Genomic DNA, 16,669 nt, shown 5'->3' on the forward strand with positions numbered 1-16,669 from the left:
TTAGATAAGTTTACTCACTTTACGATTGACGGAGTTTCTGGGTAGACAGGCGTTAGTGCTTTCAAAAGCTGGGAGGGACCAAGGTGATCCATTGAAACTTACCTCCGCAGATAGGGAATTGCTAGCCCTGTTTCTCATTGTAGCGAGTATAGGGGATACATCACAGGGAGACAGAGAGAGAGAGAGAGATCGGTTGCGTGTCGCCTGATCTGGTGGTGTCTTGAGGCAGCTCCTCCAAAACTTCCGCAGGTCACATAGATGACTGTGGATGTGTTTGGTTCATCTTAGTGGCCATGACTTCCTACCCAGGTGGTTTCTGGAAGATATCAAAATTATGGAAGCTGCTTATGTAATAGATTCCATCACTCAATTTGTTAGAGTGCCATGCTGATAACGTGGAAGTCGAGGGTTGACCCCCTCTAGTACCATAATTTTGTCTCGATCTGCTCTTCGTAACCTGCTTATCTACTTACTTCATAATGGCATAAATCCCGAACTCATAACATCAAGTGGTTCCATAGCTCAGTTGGTTAGAGCGCTGTGCTAATAACGCAGATGTCGAGGGTTCGACCCCCTCTGGGACCATAAATTTTTCCCCGAGCAAATTGTTTTTCGGTGCCTCCACACCCACCACCTCAATAATGTAAAAGATGCTGGACTTATTATATGATTGGTTCCATAGCTCAGTTGGTTAGAGCGCTGTGCTAATAACGCAGATGTCGAGGGTTCGACCCCCTCTGGGACCACATATTTTTTTCCTGATCTGCTCCAAAATGAAAGCTATGTTTTATCGGTGCCCTCTGCACCACCGCCTCCGCTATTAGGTACGCCAGCTGTAGACCCCAGCATCACACAGTCTTTTTTTTTTTTGTATGGCTTTATCATAGAAAAGATACTTAATAGTGAAAACTATAATTTTATCTCTACCTTTTATGTATTTCCATCATTTTTATACTTTTTTTCTCTTAATATTATTTATTCATCCCGGGGAAAGTCATTTCTAAATCTAAAATATGAAAAAAATTAGTTTATAATGAATGTATGTAGGCCAAGGATATATATATATTTCATCAGTGCTTCCACTGGCTGGCTGCCTCGGAAGATATCTCGAATCCCATCCTTCCCAACCGTTCAGCGAGAAACGCATTGGTAGCTACCTATCATACAAAAACCCGAAAAGTGACCACATTCTGAATAGATGGCGCTGATCAATATGTTACAATCCTCGGCATAGTCAAGAGACTTTTGTCATTCACTTTCTCTTCCATGTATTCTCGACATTCCCTTCATCGCCCACATGGTTGTACGGCCGATCGTATCTGTTTTCTAAGTCCTCATTGTGCTTCTTCACATCCTCCGGTAAATTGTCTTTCAGATTCCCTTCGAAGTCGGCAACAGGCGATTGGCGACCGTCTGAGAGGGTTGGCTGCGCTTTGTTGGAGGGAATCGGGTGGTTGGGCGTGCCATTCCCTTGAGACTTCGTGTCGCGAGGCGCATCCTCTTGGCTGCCACTGGACCGAGGTGAATCACGAGCAGAGGCCCGCTGAGCAGATAGACTGAAAGGTGACCGAGCGAGGGAGATAGCCGAGGCACGCGCCTGCAGGCGTGCCGGGAGACGCAATAGGGAGGCCATTTTGGGTAATCGGGGAGGAAGGTGGCGTGGAGATGGCGCGGGCGCGAGCCGACAACTACTTATCAGTTATGGGCATAAAGAACTCTCGAGTGGTCATCATGGCCAGGCGTGAAATCAGGTTTCGAAGTTGGTGCAGGGGCCGTGTTGCGGTGCGACCCCAGGGTTCACGGCTATGACGTATTCCCATGTCATATCTGCCAAGAACCCAACAGAGCAGTTTGTTGAGGTAATTGCCAAATCGAGGGAGCCGCGGTTTTACTGTACAGCCCCGGAAGGCGTATTCCCGGGACCAGAAACCGCGATTCATGTCGAATCACCCAGGTATACTGAGGTTTATGCCTCGGAGCATGCCAAGGGGAACCACATCAAGTAACCGGTGGCGGCTGCAACAGCTACAAAGTTACTGCAAGCACGAATCTAGCCCCAGAACTGCTCGGTGCAAAATGGAAATAAACTCAGCATGGACCCACAGGACTAGCAGCGAACCCGAGAATGTTTGCGGAACCACTGATGTTTCCGCAATGGGAAGCTCCTTCATCAACCTCGCGATCTCTCAATCACAGTCCATAAAGAACGGCCGCACGTAATTTTAGGCAAAGGGTAGAGCATAGTGATACAGAGGGAGAAGAGTATTTGCTCCGGATACTGGATCCAAGAGGATGGCGCAGCACCTGCTTGACATAAGAAGGAAAAAGGTGTCCAGGGAATAAGGCGATGGTGATGCGCTGGAAGATATGTCCATCCACCGCAAGTGTAGATGCACGTAGCATGGCAAGAACAGGTTTGTAGTGTGCTGGAAGATGCCCAAGTTGTGTTTAGGCAGCAGTGGCATCAGTGGGGACATCAGCCCAACCGGCTTCAAGAAAGTAAAGACATTAACAGAAACCCTTGGGAACAAGCATTCTGGTTCAACCACCCCCGCCGAACCCACCGTTATCATCAAAAGAAACGAAGCCCTTGTTCCTATTCCCATGTTCCAGCCTCCTCCCAAGTTCATTCCAAACCAACAGAGTATATGGGTGGTAAAACACATTTGAGGGATTGACATCAGCCGTTGAGATGGTAGGTGATTGGCTTTTTGGCAGAGTGAACTCGAGTCGTTGGAAGATATAGTCAAATCTGGGATATTCCAAGTTACCAGGTGGCAGAGCGTAGTGATCGACAGGATATGGCATACTCAACATATAAAACTACTACTGAATAAGATGGTACTCTCAAGTGGTAGTGGCCCTCTGGAATCGGCTCTATACATCAAAGTCCTCCAGGCAGGATAGTATGGAAGTAGTTTCCTCATCACGATAGGAGAACAGATGCCTCGGATATCCCTGAGATATACCTTTCCCAAGCGGGTGTGCTTGCATAGTCGACAAGACGTATGAACTTCAACTTCATATGTATCCAGAACTGGGATCCAGATAGTACGCGATGGAGAGTAAAGGGGGGCTATGGCGATAGTGACCATGGAGGAGAGCAACCGCTGTTCTGAGGGCTGAATGGAGGTTGTCCGAATCCACGTGGTGCCGATGGTACCTCCGATCAAGCGGCATTGAAAGAACTAGAGGAGTTCCAAAGAATTCAACTCGAGAGTGGTGCAGACAATGCTGGTGGAATTACCTGCATTCCGGGTTTCTGCGATGAAAAATCCACAGCTGTTGCAGTTACAACGGCGCCTATAAGGCCATGGTGGGAGCGAGAAGCCAAAGAGAGAGCTCTTGGAAAGACCACTGGGGATAAAAGAAACTACATTCTAGTCCGGCAGCTGGGAAGGGCAGAACTAAATATTCCTGTCCTTGATAAGTGCACGAATGAAAAATTCATTTTACATTCAAGGAAGTTGAACATCTTGGAATTCGATCTGTATCAGGAATAGGGCTCTTCGCCATCTGATGGCGGCCAAAAACACCCGAGAGTGGTGAGTAATGTCTGTCACCAGACAGGGATTGGAGATTTCAGCGATCAGGACCCCAATTTCGAAAGTGAACTCATCACTGACTACTAAAGGCATCGGATCAATCGGGATAATGAAGTTTAGTTGGCCGGGTCCAGGTAGCTTCTACTCTCTCCATCAAGTATTGTAAACGGGCTTGGCTGACACCCGAAATAGAGTCAGGATGTTGGAGTCAAAAGAGAGGTGAATAAGGTGACAGTGAGCCAAAAAAACAAGACAAACGCCTTTTTCCCGCAGTTCAGTTTCTGTGCAACTGAGACCTTATCTCGAGGGTTTGTGGAGATTCAAAAGTCGGGATTTGCATGGCTTCAATACTGAACATCGGAGACCAATTGTGGTCACCGAGCCGCGGCAAAGTAAAGATATGAAATCGCGATTTTCTTTTCTTTTGGCTTCCACGCCGGTTATACTTCGTTAGTACTGTGAGGATATAGATTTTGGCAATAGATGTTCAGCTTGATATTGTCAAGAATTTCAGCAGCCCAATATAATTGGTTCCATAGCTCAGTTGGTTAGAGCGCTGTGCTAATAACGCAGATGTCGAGGGTTCGACCCCCTCTGGGACCATTATTTTTGCCTGGATCTGCTCTGAAATGAATTGATGTTATCGGTCTCTCTGTACCTACCGCCTTAATAATGTAAAAGATACTTGCTCTATTATATAATTAGTTCCATAGCTCAGTTGGTTAGAGCGCTGTGCTAATAACGCAGACGTCGAGGGTTCTAGGACCATTTTTTGTGGATATAATCCATACATGATTAATTATACAATCACTTTTTGGGGGTTTATTATGTCCTTCTATCCATACCATGTGACTTGGACACTGCATCAATACTTTCAAATCACGAGTATCGTCCTTGTTAAAGATATATGTAGGTGTGTATAGAAAAGGTTCACGGAGACAGTTTGAGCATAATGCAAAAAATTCCTACTAGCAGAACATATCTTACCTATTTAGGATAGGTCAAAAAATGGTCCCAGAGGGGGTCGAACCCTCGACATCTGCGTTATTAGCACAGCGCTCTAACCAACTGAGCTATGGAACCGATTACATAGCCCAACGAGCATCCTTTACATTATTGAGCCGGGGCTGCATGATTTCCATCGGTAGCCAAGGCTTTCCCCTCAAGCTATTTATGGGCGCTCTGGCAAACACACGGAAATGAATCAGAAGACTTGGCAGCATGTAACGGACAATTAACGAAGCTGGAGAGAAAGAGAGAGAGCGCACGCGCGGTAGTGAGATGTAATATCACCACCACGGCCTCAGGCCTCACCATCTACGTACAGATGCATAACATTCCGCTTGTGTCATGACCTATTAGTCCCAATCCCAAATGAAAGAATGCATCAACTCGAGTTCTGCAGACTTTACAGTCTGTTTGGAGTGGTCTGATTGGTTCTTTGGGTTCTGACCGCTTGCGAATGGGCTTTTTTCTGCTATTTTACCCCATCAAACTGTGACGCATGACAGAACGATGGACGGAGATCACCTGATGGACGCGGAGTGATGGAAACACCCGACCGAGCTAACCTAATGGGGCCTGTTTGCATGAGCTCTCTACAAGATAGTTGCCAGAGCCTCCATAGTTTCTTCCTTCTTCACCTTCGTTGTTTCGTGAATGCACCTGGTTACTTTTCCAGTTGGCTCTTTCCATGATTGTAACACAAACTTGGACTTTGGGGTGTTGATATGTATCCCTGGAACAAGGTTATTAAAGCCTTTGGAATATTATTCTTATCCATATATTCAGGTAAAATTCTACATCATTCCTTACTGCTGTTGTGCCAGCGGGCCCTCTGGTCGAGCGCTGCTGTAGCCGGATCTGTCTACTCTATAGCAGCGCTCGACTAGGGGCCCTCTAGCGTCTATATAGGTTTCCCTGTAACCAACTGGAGTTGTGTTTACAGCGTTTTCTTTTTTTCGGACTTGGCATAAGTATTTGAAGGTCGTCAAAGGCTGGACACCCAAGGGCGGCCCACAGTTCTGTCCTATCTGTATTACCTAGTATCGGATCTACCCCTTGCTGATACTACTCCATCATGATTTAACAAGGGTTCTTAAATCTATTCAGGCTGTACATAGATCTTGAACAACCAATCAATCATATTAAAATACTTACTACCCCCTACCATCTTTGTACCTGCCACTGGCAGTGGGCCTAGATACAGTGGGAATAACCGACTGATACTATATATAAACCAGAACCTGGATGGCTAAGACAGAGATTAATGAGAGGTATCCTCCGAGTCCATCTCTCGCTGAACAGGTTCCACAATGGCCCCATCAAGTTCAAGTTGGGGAAATTTTTCGGGACTATTTTCAACGGCCACTCCTCTACTAGTATCCTCCGAAACACAGACCGGTATCAATCGGCGAGGCAATAACTGAGACTCTGCGAAGGAAGCCCCTCAAGACAATCAACAAGGCTGTTCATACCGAGAACTGCCCTCTTTCCGTGAGTAAAAGGCCAGACCCAATCATCTTTACCCTCTTTGACGGCTTTCACGGCAATAACTAGCCTGCTAGCAGGATTCGTGCTATGCGCCTTACGCACGAAAGGAAATTCCTGGGGGTCTTTGAAAAGCGATGGTTGAAAAAAGACTTTATCTCCGGCCTGCCAGGAAACCTTCAAGGATTTTGCAATAGGGAAAACAAAAAATTTATCACCTAGCTTCGGGTTGAGTTGAAAGAACCCGAAGAATGCAAAAAGAAATGACAAGAGTGGGATTCGAACCCACGCCCCTTTCGAGACACGGAAGTTTGGATCAGGTAAACCTGAACCGTGCGCCATAGACCAACTCGGCCATCTTGCCTTACTTGATGGAAGAATGCAAGACCTTTGGTTTCATCAGCTCAATGATCAGCGTACAGAACATAAGCGCTCGCTTCAGTGGTCATGCACGGAGAACCAGAGAGGTTGATAGAAATACAACAGTGATGGAACATTTATGGGGGAAAATTTATTGCCATTTCACATCTTCATATACAAGCAAGAACGATCAAGACCCGCGATAAGTCGAGTAGTTCCAGGGACCCAAGAGCACAGGCACATGGTAATGGCGCCAGCCCTCCTCTCCGTCACGGCCGCGGCCCTTCACCGTGAACTTGACCTCGACCTCCGGCCAGAAGCTCTCAATGCCCTGGGCTTCATACCAGGGTCCGACCTCAAAGCGCACCGCCCAATTGGTTTTGCTCTCCGCTGTAGGCAGCGCGGACAGGACCTCGGGGACCGAGGACGCGCCCACGGGCGTCCACGTTGCGACGCGGCCGTCGGCGTTGGTCGTGGCGCGGAAGGTAACGGGGCTGGACGGCGAGGCGGGCGCGGATAGCAGCGTCAACGTGACGGGCAGGTTGGCGGCGGGTGTGCCGGTCAGCGTGTTGAGGCAGTGGCAAGTAATGGGATCGCGGGCCATGCTGGGTGGTTGGCGCGGGGAGGCGTGGGCGCGGGCCTGGGAGGGTGAGGATAGCAGCTGTTGCTGGACGAGGGCGAGGCGGGAGGTGATGCGATGGGCGGAATCACGAGAGGGGTCAGAGGGGTCCATTAACTGTAGGCAGCGAGGAGGAATGCAGTAAGGAAGACGTGAAGATTGGAGGGAAAGATCAGGAGCATAATGCAGGCCAGCTTGCCATATCTACGGGCCTTTAGGCGATGGCGGCCATCGGAGGGCACCGACGGCTGCGGAGGATGCCATGGCTCTCGCCCGGCGGGGTGGAGGAGGCTCCTGTCGACTCAGATTGGGAGGCGACGATTTGACGGGATTCTACACGTTGGATTCGCGGCCAGCAGTTCCGCTTGGATTTTTCGGATATAGTAGATCTCGTCAGGGCAAGCTGCTTGGTAGCGGTGCGCTGTTCACCGGCCGGGAGCAGCGATTGTCGGACAGCAACTCAACGGAAGACCGTTCTCGAGAAGATGCTCTATTTTCCCATTATGAAGGACGATGAAAGCAAAACAAACCACAATTTAACTTCTCCCCACCGTCTCTCTGCCCAAAGCAGGGCCCGGACACCTGTCATGCCCGTCGCGACCGTCTTCCCGAACGTTCGATCGCTTTGCGGGGCAAATCCTCAAGTTCGAACCTCATCACCCTCTGCCTCCCCGCCGAAACAGACCACACCTCACTCCGCCATCTTCTCCCTTTCCCTTCCCTTTTCTCCGGCCTTTTCGCACCGCCGAAAATGTCCTCCGCCGTGGTTCATGGCGACGACCTTGACATGGAGCCCACGCTCCAGTCGATCTTGAACCAGAACACCCTCCGCTGGATCTTCGTCGGCGGCAAAGGTGGTGTCGGCAAGACCACCACCTCCTGCTCGCTCGCCATCCAGCTGTCTAAGGTCCGCAAGTCGGTGCTGCTGATCTCCACCGATCCCGCTCACAACTTGAGTGATGCGTTTGGCCAGAAATTCGGAAAGGAGGCCCGCCTGGTGGACGGCTATGACAACCTCAGCGCCATGGAGATCGACCCCAACGGGAGCATTCAGGATCTTCTGGCGAATGGCGACGGCCAGGGCGAAGACCCCATGGCGGGTCTGGGCATGGGAAATATGATGCAGGACCTGGCGTTCAGCGTGAGTGGAACTTCTCTCGGTCTTCCTGCGTAAAAATGTATGAGCTAATTGGTCACCTTCGGGCCTCTAGATTCCCGGAGTGGACGAGGCAATGTCTTTCGCCGAAGTGCTAAAGCAGGTCAAGTCGCTCTCCTACGAAGTCATCGTGTTCGACACCGCCCCGACCGGCCATACCCTGCGCTTCCTGCAATTTCCCACCGTCCTTGAGAAGGCCCTGGCCAAGCTCTCGCAGCTGTCCTCCCAGTTCGGCCCGATGCTGAACTCGATTCTCGGCGCGCGGGGCGGTCTGCCCGGTGGCCAGAACATGGACGAACTGCTGCAGAAGATGGAATCGCTGCGCGAGACGATCGGCGAGGTCAACTCACAGTTCAAGGACCCGGACATGACCACTTTTGTGTGTGTCTGCATTGCGGAGTTCCTGTCGCTGTATGAGACGGAGCGCATGATCCAGGAATTAACTAGCTACGGCATTGATACCCACTCGATTGTGGTGAACCAGTTGTTGTTCCCCAAGGACGGGAGCGGCTGCGACCAGTGCAATGCGCGGAGGAAGATGCAGAAGAAGTACCTCGAACAGATCGAGGAGCTTTACGAGGACTTCAACGTGGTGCGCATGCCTCTGTTGGTCGAGGAGGTCCGCGGGAAGGAGAAGCTGGAGCAGTAAGTAGCCCTGGATAATGATTGCGACGATTGGTTTTCTTTTTGTTTTCTTAGCGGCCTCGGCTAACCATCGCTCTTCACCCCTACAGGTTCAGCAACATGCTCGTCCACCCGTATGTGCCTCCGCAATAAGGGCGTGCATTGGTACTTGAAATGCGAGGATACGAGCTGGGCTATCTCGTCAGACGAATTATGAAAAGACTAGAGCAATAATACATGACGCACGCCAACCTTTCCATTCTGCGTACCTTGTGGCCCCATTGCCCATTGCCCATTGCCCATTGCCCATTGCCCATTGCCCATTGCCCATTGCCCATTGCCCATGGCTGCATGATGGCATCTGTATAGAACTCCATGCTATGCTGGGATATCGAAGCAGCCCGGACCGTTGTAGGCGCCATGTTCAATCGCCGTCGGCTCATGCAGCCCTCGTCACATCTCATTGCCGATTTCCGGCCGATAATAGAGGTGAACCCGACGGCACAGTTTGCATTACTTTTACCCACTTGCAACGACGTCTCGCTCCTCCCAACTACGCCAGAGGGATGGCGACAGCCGGTGCCTCCCTAACGGATCGACTCGTGGAGAAAGCAGGAACCTCGATCGTCCGGCAACCCCCTAATTTGCCGGCTGCATCGCAGCCAGACTCGAACGAACCCCTCGTAACGTGTCGTCTGCATCTGCCATGTGTTCGGCATCAATCGGACCCCCCCAACGCAATCGCAATCGCAATCGCAATCGCTTCGTCGCGGCCCCGTCGCTGGGATCCCCAAAACGAAGAGATGCAGAAATGCCGCCTGCAGCTCAGTCTGGGCCCCGCGACGAAAAGAGGGCTCCGTGGTGCCACGACATCGGCGCAGGAAGAGCCAAATTGGTGCTGCAGAGACGAGGGTGCGGTGAGCAGAACGGCCGCGGTGCTTGTACGACGTTTTCTGCCTTTCCTGGAAATCCGAAAAAGCCCCCCACATCGGAGGCGCTACCTTTGATGCCCGTTGACTAATTAGCGCGAATAGGTGCAAAGGTGGCATAGTTCGAATGGGCTGCGAGCAGGGCAGGTGGTCATGCCAGACTGCCACCCCCTTTTTACGCTCGAGCTGTGATTTGGCTCCGATCGTCTGCTTGCTGCTTTCTGCAGTCGCTGCTGGTTGACTTGCAGGTGCGTTGTTCATCGTACTTCGCCTGTGCCGAGCAGACCCCCAATTGATTCGAGGGCACCGCACCACCGAGCAAGCCTCACTTTTGACACTGGCCCGCTCGGTTCCTGGTCCACGGCCCTACAGCAACGACTGGCCTGTGTTGTTCTGGCGTCTGGTCTTCCTGGCACTTCTGGCATTCTAGCTATCTCTGACAGGCCCGGCAGACGCTGCCGCCATCGTCAGATCCGTCCACTTAATTAAGTTAATGCGAAAGGGTTGGGTGCCGTTGTTTCTTCGAAGTGAGGCGGTTGTCCACCCCCTTTCTGTGCTGTGCTCGCCCCGACGGATCCGACTTGAATCCTCTACAGCCAGAAGTCCCAGGAAGCGGTCGGGAACTGACTGGATCGTCATCATGTCCGCGCCCCCATTCTTCTCGGGGAGACTTGAGACCGGCGTCGTGCGGCGTTTGGCCGGGTTTCGTGGCCCTCGCGAGGATGCCATTCGTTCGCCTTGGGTCGAGAGATCGAAAGCCGGTGGATCGGAGGTGCTTCCTTTGGCTTCTCGCTTGCGGGAGGTCGCTTGAGGGAGACTAGTTGGAAGAAGGTAGGTACTACCGGACCGGGAGAGTTTGCGCGGTTTCAGTGTCGCCGTTGCTGGTTGCTAGGCGGCCGACTGCTGTGTGAGATCATTTTTTTCCCGAATAGATCGAGGGAGAGACAGCAGCCGCAGGACTGCAGCCCGGTGACTTGTCTTCATTCGTTCCTGGTGCCCTCCGACAACGGGCCTTCTGCTTCTTTATTGACCGCATGCTGTACGAGAGGGGAGAGCTTCCCAGAGGGACCCGCTCGGTTCGGAAGCTCGGTTGGCCTGGTCAGTTATTTATACCCCCATGCGTGGTCCTGATGCCGTGAGGTCTTAATGCCAGAGGGAGAAAGATACCAAACGATCTCCGCTGCCCGTCTCCTGTTCCGGTTCTGCTCGTGTTGGCCTCATCCGGTTATCAGACCGCAAGCCCAAGCCCTAGCCCTGTTTGTGCTCTTGACTCCCAACGCACACGCCTCCTTTGCGACTTCCCTCCCCTTCCCCCTTTACATACCTGCTACAATGTCTCGAGTTCAACAATACTGGCTTCCAGGGTATGGTCTGTCCCGGCACATTGTCCTCGGGCACATACACTATTTCCTTGGCCCGTCTGCGTCAGTGAGACCGTATAGTTATCAGGTACTTGGGGTTCCACCTCCCGCTGCGCGCCACGGTTGACACGCTCTAACCAGATGACCTGTCTTGTTTAAAGGGGCGCGAAGGATACCTCATTACGGGCATGCCTCTGACTCGGGTCTGCCTGTCTCTACGCCGGAGAGAAAATGGACAGCCGTGCTGACCCTGTGTCTCCAGGACCAAATCGATGACCTCGCGGCCATGTCTCGGGAGTATGAGAGGCAGGAAGCACTTCGCATGACCAATCAAAGTACTACCTCTACCTCCAGCAATGTCGGCGATGGTTCATCTCGACAGCCATCAGAGCCGTATATCAACGAGATTATCCCAGTGGATTCCAATCGAGCCCGCAGGCGCCCTGTGGAACCGGACTCCAGAATCGCTCGTTGAGAACAGAGTGCTTCCTTTCTCCCGGGTCTCATTGTCCTAAAAGGAATTGGCAATCCTACCTGGTCAAAGCCATAGATGCTTCAGTCGATTTTCTTTTGTTTACCGAGGTGCTCCCTGAAGACTCCAATTATCCGGTCACGGTCACCTTTCGGCCCGGAAGTTGTCGTTCTCCAAACAGGCAAAGGGACATGCATTCCGGCTCGCAGGTCCTTGGCCTCGTCTATTCCCACGGATGGAACCAGGCCAGGAGAAAGGATTGCCCCAGGATGCAAAGGATACAGCGGACATTGGCCGTAGATTTGACACCTAACGGCACTTTCGGGCACTTTTTTTTCTTTTCTCTTCTTATGACGATACCCCCTTTCGTTTGGTGGCAGCTTCTCCGTCGATACCGAGACCTGCCTAGGGCGCAATACGAAGCTGTCATCGCCATGGAATACCTTTATTACCAAGTCTCAATATAAGAACCGCTGAACCAGACATTGTCAGACATCATTCTTTCTTTCACTCATCTCTATAGACCATTCGTAACAGCATAGATCCATCAGACCTTGACCTAAACCCGGGGTCCTCTACCTGATCCCCGTCATTTTCTTCTGCAAAACAAAGAAAGGCGCGGGGAAGTGCCATCCCGTCTTCCCCGTGCATGCCATGGAAATCGATCATAGGCTTCTTTTTCCGACCTCCATCTCCCTTTCTCTGCAAAACCACCAGGGCCAGAAGACCTTCTTGGTGCGCAAAAAACACAAGAAAGAAAAGATAATAGAGAGAAGAAATAAATATCTGACGGCAGAGAAAGGGGAAAATGGAAATATAAGGGATAGGGAACTGTGGACTAGGAGGTAAAAAAGGAAAACATCAAAAAGGTGGACCACCTAAGAACGCCAGCCGGATGCCACTCTGCGCGGGGTGCCCATCTCTCACCTAGAACCGTGTTGTGACATACACGGGGAGATCACTAAAATGGGTAGGCAGAAAACGTGGGTGGATAATAACAAAGAAGAAGTTCGGTTTTTTGGCATCAGCTCATGGAGAGGTATTTCATTTCGCAACAGCCGAGCTGGAAGCATTGTTAGCAAATTGATATCCGTGAAAGAAAATTGGCCGCGGAGTTTGCTTACCTCAGTACTTGTGTCCGGAAGAAGGCACCCTTTGTCTTCTCAATGACTTGCTGGTACACCGACTGGGGAGGGTGGTTCATGATCACAGTGCTCTCCTTGTAGTCGATCTTGGCGTCAACCCGGGTGTCGCGGATGAGGTTGACAATCCACTTCTCACCCTCATCCTGGGTCAGACCGAGACGAGTGGACAGGTCCCTGGGGAATTGGTTAGATCATTTGGGTCTTCCAGTCAAATTTGGCTGCTCGGATATGACAACTTACTTGATATCAATCCGCTGGTGGATCTTGCAGTAGCTCTCAGAGATGAGGTGACGGGCAGCCTCAATGAAAGCATCTGCGGCAGAAACAAGGAAGAAGTCGCTACGCAGAACGTCCTCGGCCTCACCCAGCTTGCGCTGGGCCTCCTCAAAGTCAAAGTCGACGTACAGGGCCTTGATGAAGTCGGTGATGGGGTCGGTGTACTCGTAGCCTTCCTGGCGAACCACGCGAATCAGGTCCTTCAATTGCTTCTGGTAGACACCGTGGTGCTTGTGGGGGCGGCTGCGGTTGGTGATGACGGCAGCGGCAAGGTAGCGCAGAACCCAGGGGCAGCTGGTTTGGATGGTGTTGATGTAGGCGGGGGAGAAGAAGAGGTCGGTCAGGACGTCGCGGGCGGGGTCGTGGTTGAAGAAGGGAAACAGGGCCCAGTGAATGAGCCAGGAGCGGTTGGTGAGCTGGGCTAGCGGGTTGTTGAAGAGGCGGGTCTCGATGGAGTCCTTGGCCTTCTGCACCTCCTCCATCGCGCCCTCCCAGTTGGTGGTCAGGATCTCGGACGCCAGCTTACCCCAGGTAGCAGAGGCGACCTTGTCGTTGTCGGTAGACAGAACACGGAACTGGTAGAGCAGCTCGGCGGCATTACCGTAACTGCCGCAGCTGTACTGGAACCGGCCGTAGTCGTACAGGCTGTTGACCATCTCGTTGGTGACACCGTGCTGCTCCTCGAGGAAACGCAAGTTGGCGGCCTTGTCGCTCCGCAGGTTACCCACAACTTCCTCATCCTGCAACAGCTCGGTGATCTTCTCGCTCTGAACCTGGTAGTGCTCCAGCTTGGCCAGAACCTCCTCACGCTTCTTCACGAACTCATCGGGGATCGTGTCGGAATCGTTCATCTCCTTCCACAAATTGGCGACATAGTCGGTCATGTTGGTGTGCTTGAGCAGCTCATACTTGGCGCGAATGATTTCTTTGTCCTCCTCATCGGTGCCGGCGCTGAATTCAAGCAGAGGGAAAACCAGGTGGCGGTCGAGGTACGGGATCAGGCGAGGCAGCAGGTCATATTGGGGGGTGATATCGGTCGGTTGAGCGCCGCTGAGCTTCTCAGCGGAAGGAGGGGCGTTGTCTGCCATGGTGGACGCAAATGTGGTTGATCGAAGATCGAAGACGAGGCACAACGCACTTTGCACTTTGAATTTGTGTGCGGGAGGGTGTGTGGCGCTAAACTGCTTTGGGGCAAGGGGCGGTGGCAGAATCGGCGGCTGCGAAGAAACCTGCTACGTCCATCCGTCGAGCATCGCGGCTTATTTTTTTGTTGACCTTCTCCCCCACAGGTTCTCCGGTGCTTCCCCGTCCGGCTTAACCCAAGACGATCAATGGCGTCTCTTCGTCAGTCAGCTTCGGTCGCTTCGGCCGTGTGCAAGCAGACTGCCACTCTCCGCCTGACCCCGTCCGTCGCTTCTGCGCAGACATGTAACCGGGTTTCTTCATTATCTTCGTCAACACAGCATGTCTCCTGTAAGTCTTTGCTCTTTTGTCTTTACTTCTGCCAGTCAGGCTGTATAGATTCCTTTCCAGAACTATAAGGAATACAGACGGTTTTACTCGCGAGGATAGAAAAACATGGGTCTCGGACCATGCCATTCTGGACTGAGAGAAAAGACATCATCTAACAAAGCTATGCTTTCTCCTGCAGTTTCCCGCCTCCAATCCTCACACCGTCCGACTTCATCCCGAATCTCTCTTTCCACTCACCAGACTCGCACGTTCCTGACGCAACTCCGCCGTGAAGCGCAAGCTCTCAAGGAACAACCCATCTCACATTCCGCACCCCTGCCCAAGCAGGGCAAGCAACCGAAGCCGGCTCTGTCTCTAAATAATCTTCCTTACTTCGTTCGCCGAACCGGCTCCAACCAGCTGCCTGTGTACCTCGTTACGAAAGCCGGTGGCACCAAGCAGCTCACTAAGATCCAGAAGACCGAGGGCGATTTGGATGCGCTGCGTAGTGACTTGGCACTGACTCTGGGAGTTGACACCCGGAGCCCTGATGTGTCGATCAACCGTCTCAACGGTCACATTGTCGTCAAGGTATGCTCTCCTTGCCACCTGCCGTTTTATGCCAGTTCTTCTCCCTCTTTGAAATTCGAGACTAACGACTATTTCATAGGGCTGGCGGAAACCCGAAATCGTGAAGTTCCTCCAGGAGCGCAACTTTTAAACTCTGTTCTCCATAATTTATCTTTCCGGGCGACGAATTGTCCGATGTCTCCACAGAATCATTGAACGGGTTCCAATGAGCGAGGGTTCCCGAAGAGCGCTGAAGCGGGAGGACAAAGGGCGAAAACAAAAGCATATGGAGGGCCAGTAAGAGGAGGAAGCCAGGTTCGGTTCTGGGGGACCTGTGATGCCCATGGGTGATATTCCCCGCCTTTTCCTCGACTCCCTACTCCCTCGGTGTATTTCTCAATCTCAGTTTATGGGGTCATTTTCGTTTGTGTTTTTCCGCGGGTGTTGTCATTTGCTTCTGATCTCTTTTCTAAGTGGCCCTGGTTCCTGGCGCTTGCGTTCCTTTTCATCGCACTCCTGTACCATTTCTATCTTGTACATGTTCAATGACTCGACAGGTGCTGGCCCTGGTCTTCTTTTCTAATTGAATGAATCCATGCATCGTCATATATATCTGTTAGGAGCGTAGTGATTTGATTCGATGTGTCTGTACCGCCAAGGGAACTTAGCAGAGTCCTTTCTTCATTGCTCTTGAATGCTGCCTACGAAGATTTTCGGGATGTGATTAGACTGCATAGGCTCACTGTAATCCATTTTGGCTATATACACGTTCCTTCTTCACCATATTCCGAAAACGGAAAGTCTGAACCACCACTCATCCTCGATATATTAAAACTCTTCAGTTGAATTAATTCAATCTACATCTTAAAAGCAGATCTAGTTGTTTCTCAATAAAATGAGTCTCGTTTCCCATGAGGAAATCACATTGGGGAGGACTGCAGGCTTTAAAATTTACCTTAGTCCAGCTACCTGCCCACAACCAACCATACAGTAGTGCCTGAGAACCGAACATGTCATCAGGTGATCAACTTAGGGCTCGAGTTGACCATGCCTCATCCTATCTTTCTGCAGTTTGCGGCTCAAGAGAAGAGCAAAATCCATCGTTAATTTTGCTAGATTTGCTACGGCACTGTGTACAGCTTCAAGTATATTGTCTGGCGAAGGAAGTTCCAGGAACATTTAGCTCTAGATGGAATAATCCAGCTGGATGAAAGATAGGCCACCCTCTGCCGCTACTGATATCACTTTGACCCCTGCAACCTTGGAAGAGATCCACTAAGTCTATACACGTCTCCATCATGATGTCTGGATCGACGCCCTGCCTTGAGATGAAGGGAGAGAAGAATAGATATACTATTTAACCCGAAACTCGCCCTCTGCGAACCCGATTCTTCCTTCTCAATCAACCTTTCTTTACAGCTGTCGGAAAACGAGAGTAAACACTATAACAAACGCGATCATGGGCCAACACACAGCCCTTGACATCGAAATTGCCTCTCTGATGGGTATATGAAACTGCTACTGACACCAATAACCCCTCAAAAAAGTCCTCAAGCCAAATTATTTCTTGCGTTAAGAGGCTGGGGAGGAGCTAATTACCTATGGTCAAGGAAATGGATCTCGAGTCCTCAAAGATTGGAACAACCGATAGTGATGGTAAGGAGGAGGTA

General features: G+C 51.2%; 6 protein-coding genes across 6 annotated transcripts; 3 read left to right on the plus strand and 3 right to left on the minus strand.

Annotated features, from left to right (window-relative positions):
* Positions 1–1,252: 1,252 nt before the first annotated feature.
* On the minus strand, positions 1,253–1,633 carry N7482_003529 (uncharacterized protein; the record flags this gene model as incomplete). The annotated part of the gene is made up of 1 exon (XM_056685654.1): positions 1,253–1,633. The coding sequence occupies one exon, from the start codon at positions 1,631–1,633 to the stop codon at positions 1,253–1,255; it is 381 nt and encodes a 126-aa protein (XP_056544396.1).
* A 4,952-nt stretch (positions 1,634–6,585) lies between these two features.
* Positions 6,586–7,128, minus strand: N7482_003530 (hydroxyisourate hydrolase; the record flags this gene model as incomplete). Its single annotated transcript, XM_056685655.1, has 1 exon — positions 6,586–7,128. The coding sequence occupies one exon, from the start codon at positions 7,126–7,128 to the stop codon at positions 6,586–6,588; it is 543 nt and encodes a 180-aa protein (XP_056544397.1).
* A 637-nt stretch (positions 7,129–7,765) lies between these two features.
* Positions 7,766–8,947, plus strand: N7482_003531 (ArsA family ATPase; the record flags this gene model as incomplete). Its single annotated transcript, XM_056685656.1, has 3 exons — positions 7,766–8,155; positions 8,226–8,815; positions 8,905–8,947. The coding sequence occupies 3 exons, from the start codon at positions 7,766–7,768 to the stop codon at positions 8,945–8,947; spliced, it is 1,023 nt and encodes a 340-aa protein (XP_056544398.1).
* A 2,108-nt stretch (positions 8,948–11,055) lies between these two features.
* N7482_003532 (uncharacterized protein) lies at positions 11,056–11,559 on the plus strand (the record flags this gene model as incomplete). The annotated part of the gene is made up of 3 exons (XM_056685657.1): positions 11,056–11,092; positions 11,226–11,287; positions 11,347–11,559. The coding sequence occupies 3 exons, from the start codon at positions 11,056–11,058 to the stop codon at positions 11,557–11,559; spliced, it is 312 nt and encodes a 103-aa protein (XP_056544399.1).
* A 1,041-nt stretch (positions 11,560–12,600) lies between these two features.
* Positions 12,601–14,065, minus strand: N7482_003533 (eukaryotic translation initiation factor 3 subunit E; the record flags this gene model as incomplete). The annotated part of the gene is made up of 3 exons (XM_056685658.1): positions 12,601–12,619; positions 12,681–12,875; positions 12,942–14,065. The coding sequence occupies 3 exons, from the start codon at positions 14,063–14,065 to the stop codon at positions 12,601–12,603; spliced, it is 1,338 nt and encodes a 445-aa protein (XP_056544400.1).
* Positions 14,066–14,308: 243 nt separating this feature from the next.
* On the plus strand, positions 14,309–15,150 carry N7482_003534 (mitochondrial 54S ribosomal protein mL49; the record flags this gene model as incomplete). Its single annotated transcript, XM_056685659.1, has 3 exons — positions 14,309–14,450; positions 14,629–15,020; positions 15,100–15,150. The coding sequence occupies 3 exons, from the start codon at positions 14,309–14,311 to the stop codon at positions 15,148–15,150; spliced, it is 585 nt and encodes a 194-aa protein (XP_056544401.1).
* Positions 15,151–16,669: the final 1,519 nt, after the last annotated feature.

The sequence above is a fragment of the Penicillium canariense genome (genome assembly GCF_028826845.1).
Source record: "Penicillium canariense strain IBT 26290 chromosome Unknown utg000002l_segment0_segment0, whole genome shotgun sequence".
Lineage (NCBI taxonomy): Eukaryota > Fungi > Ascomycota > Eurotiomycetes > Eurotiales > Aspergillaceae > Penicillium > Penicillium canariense.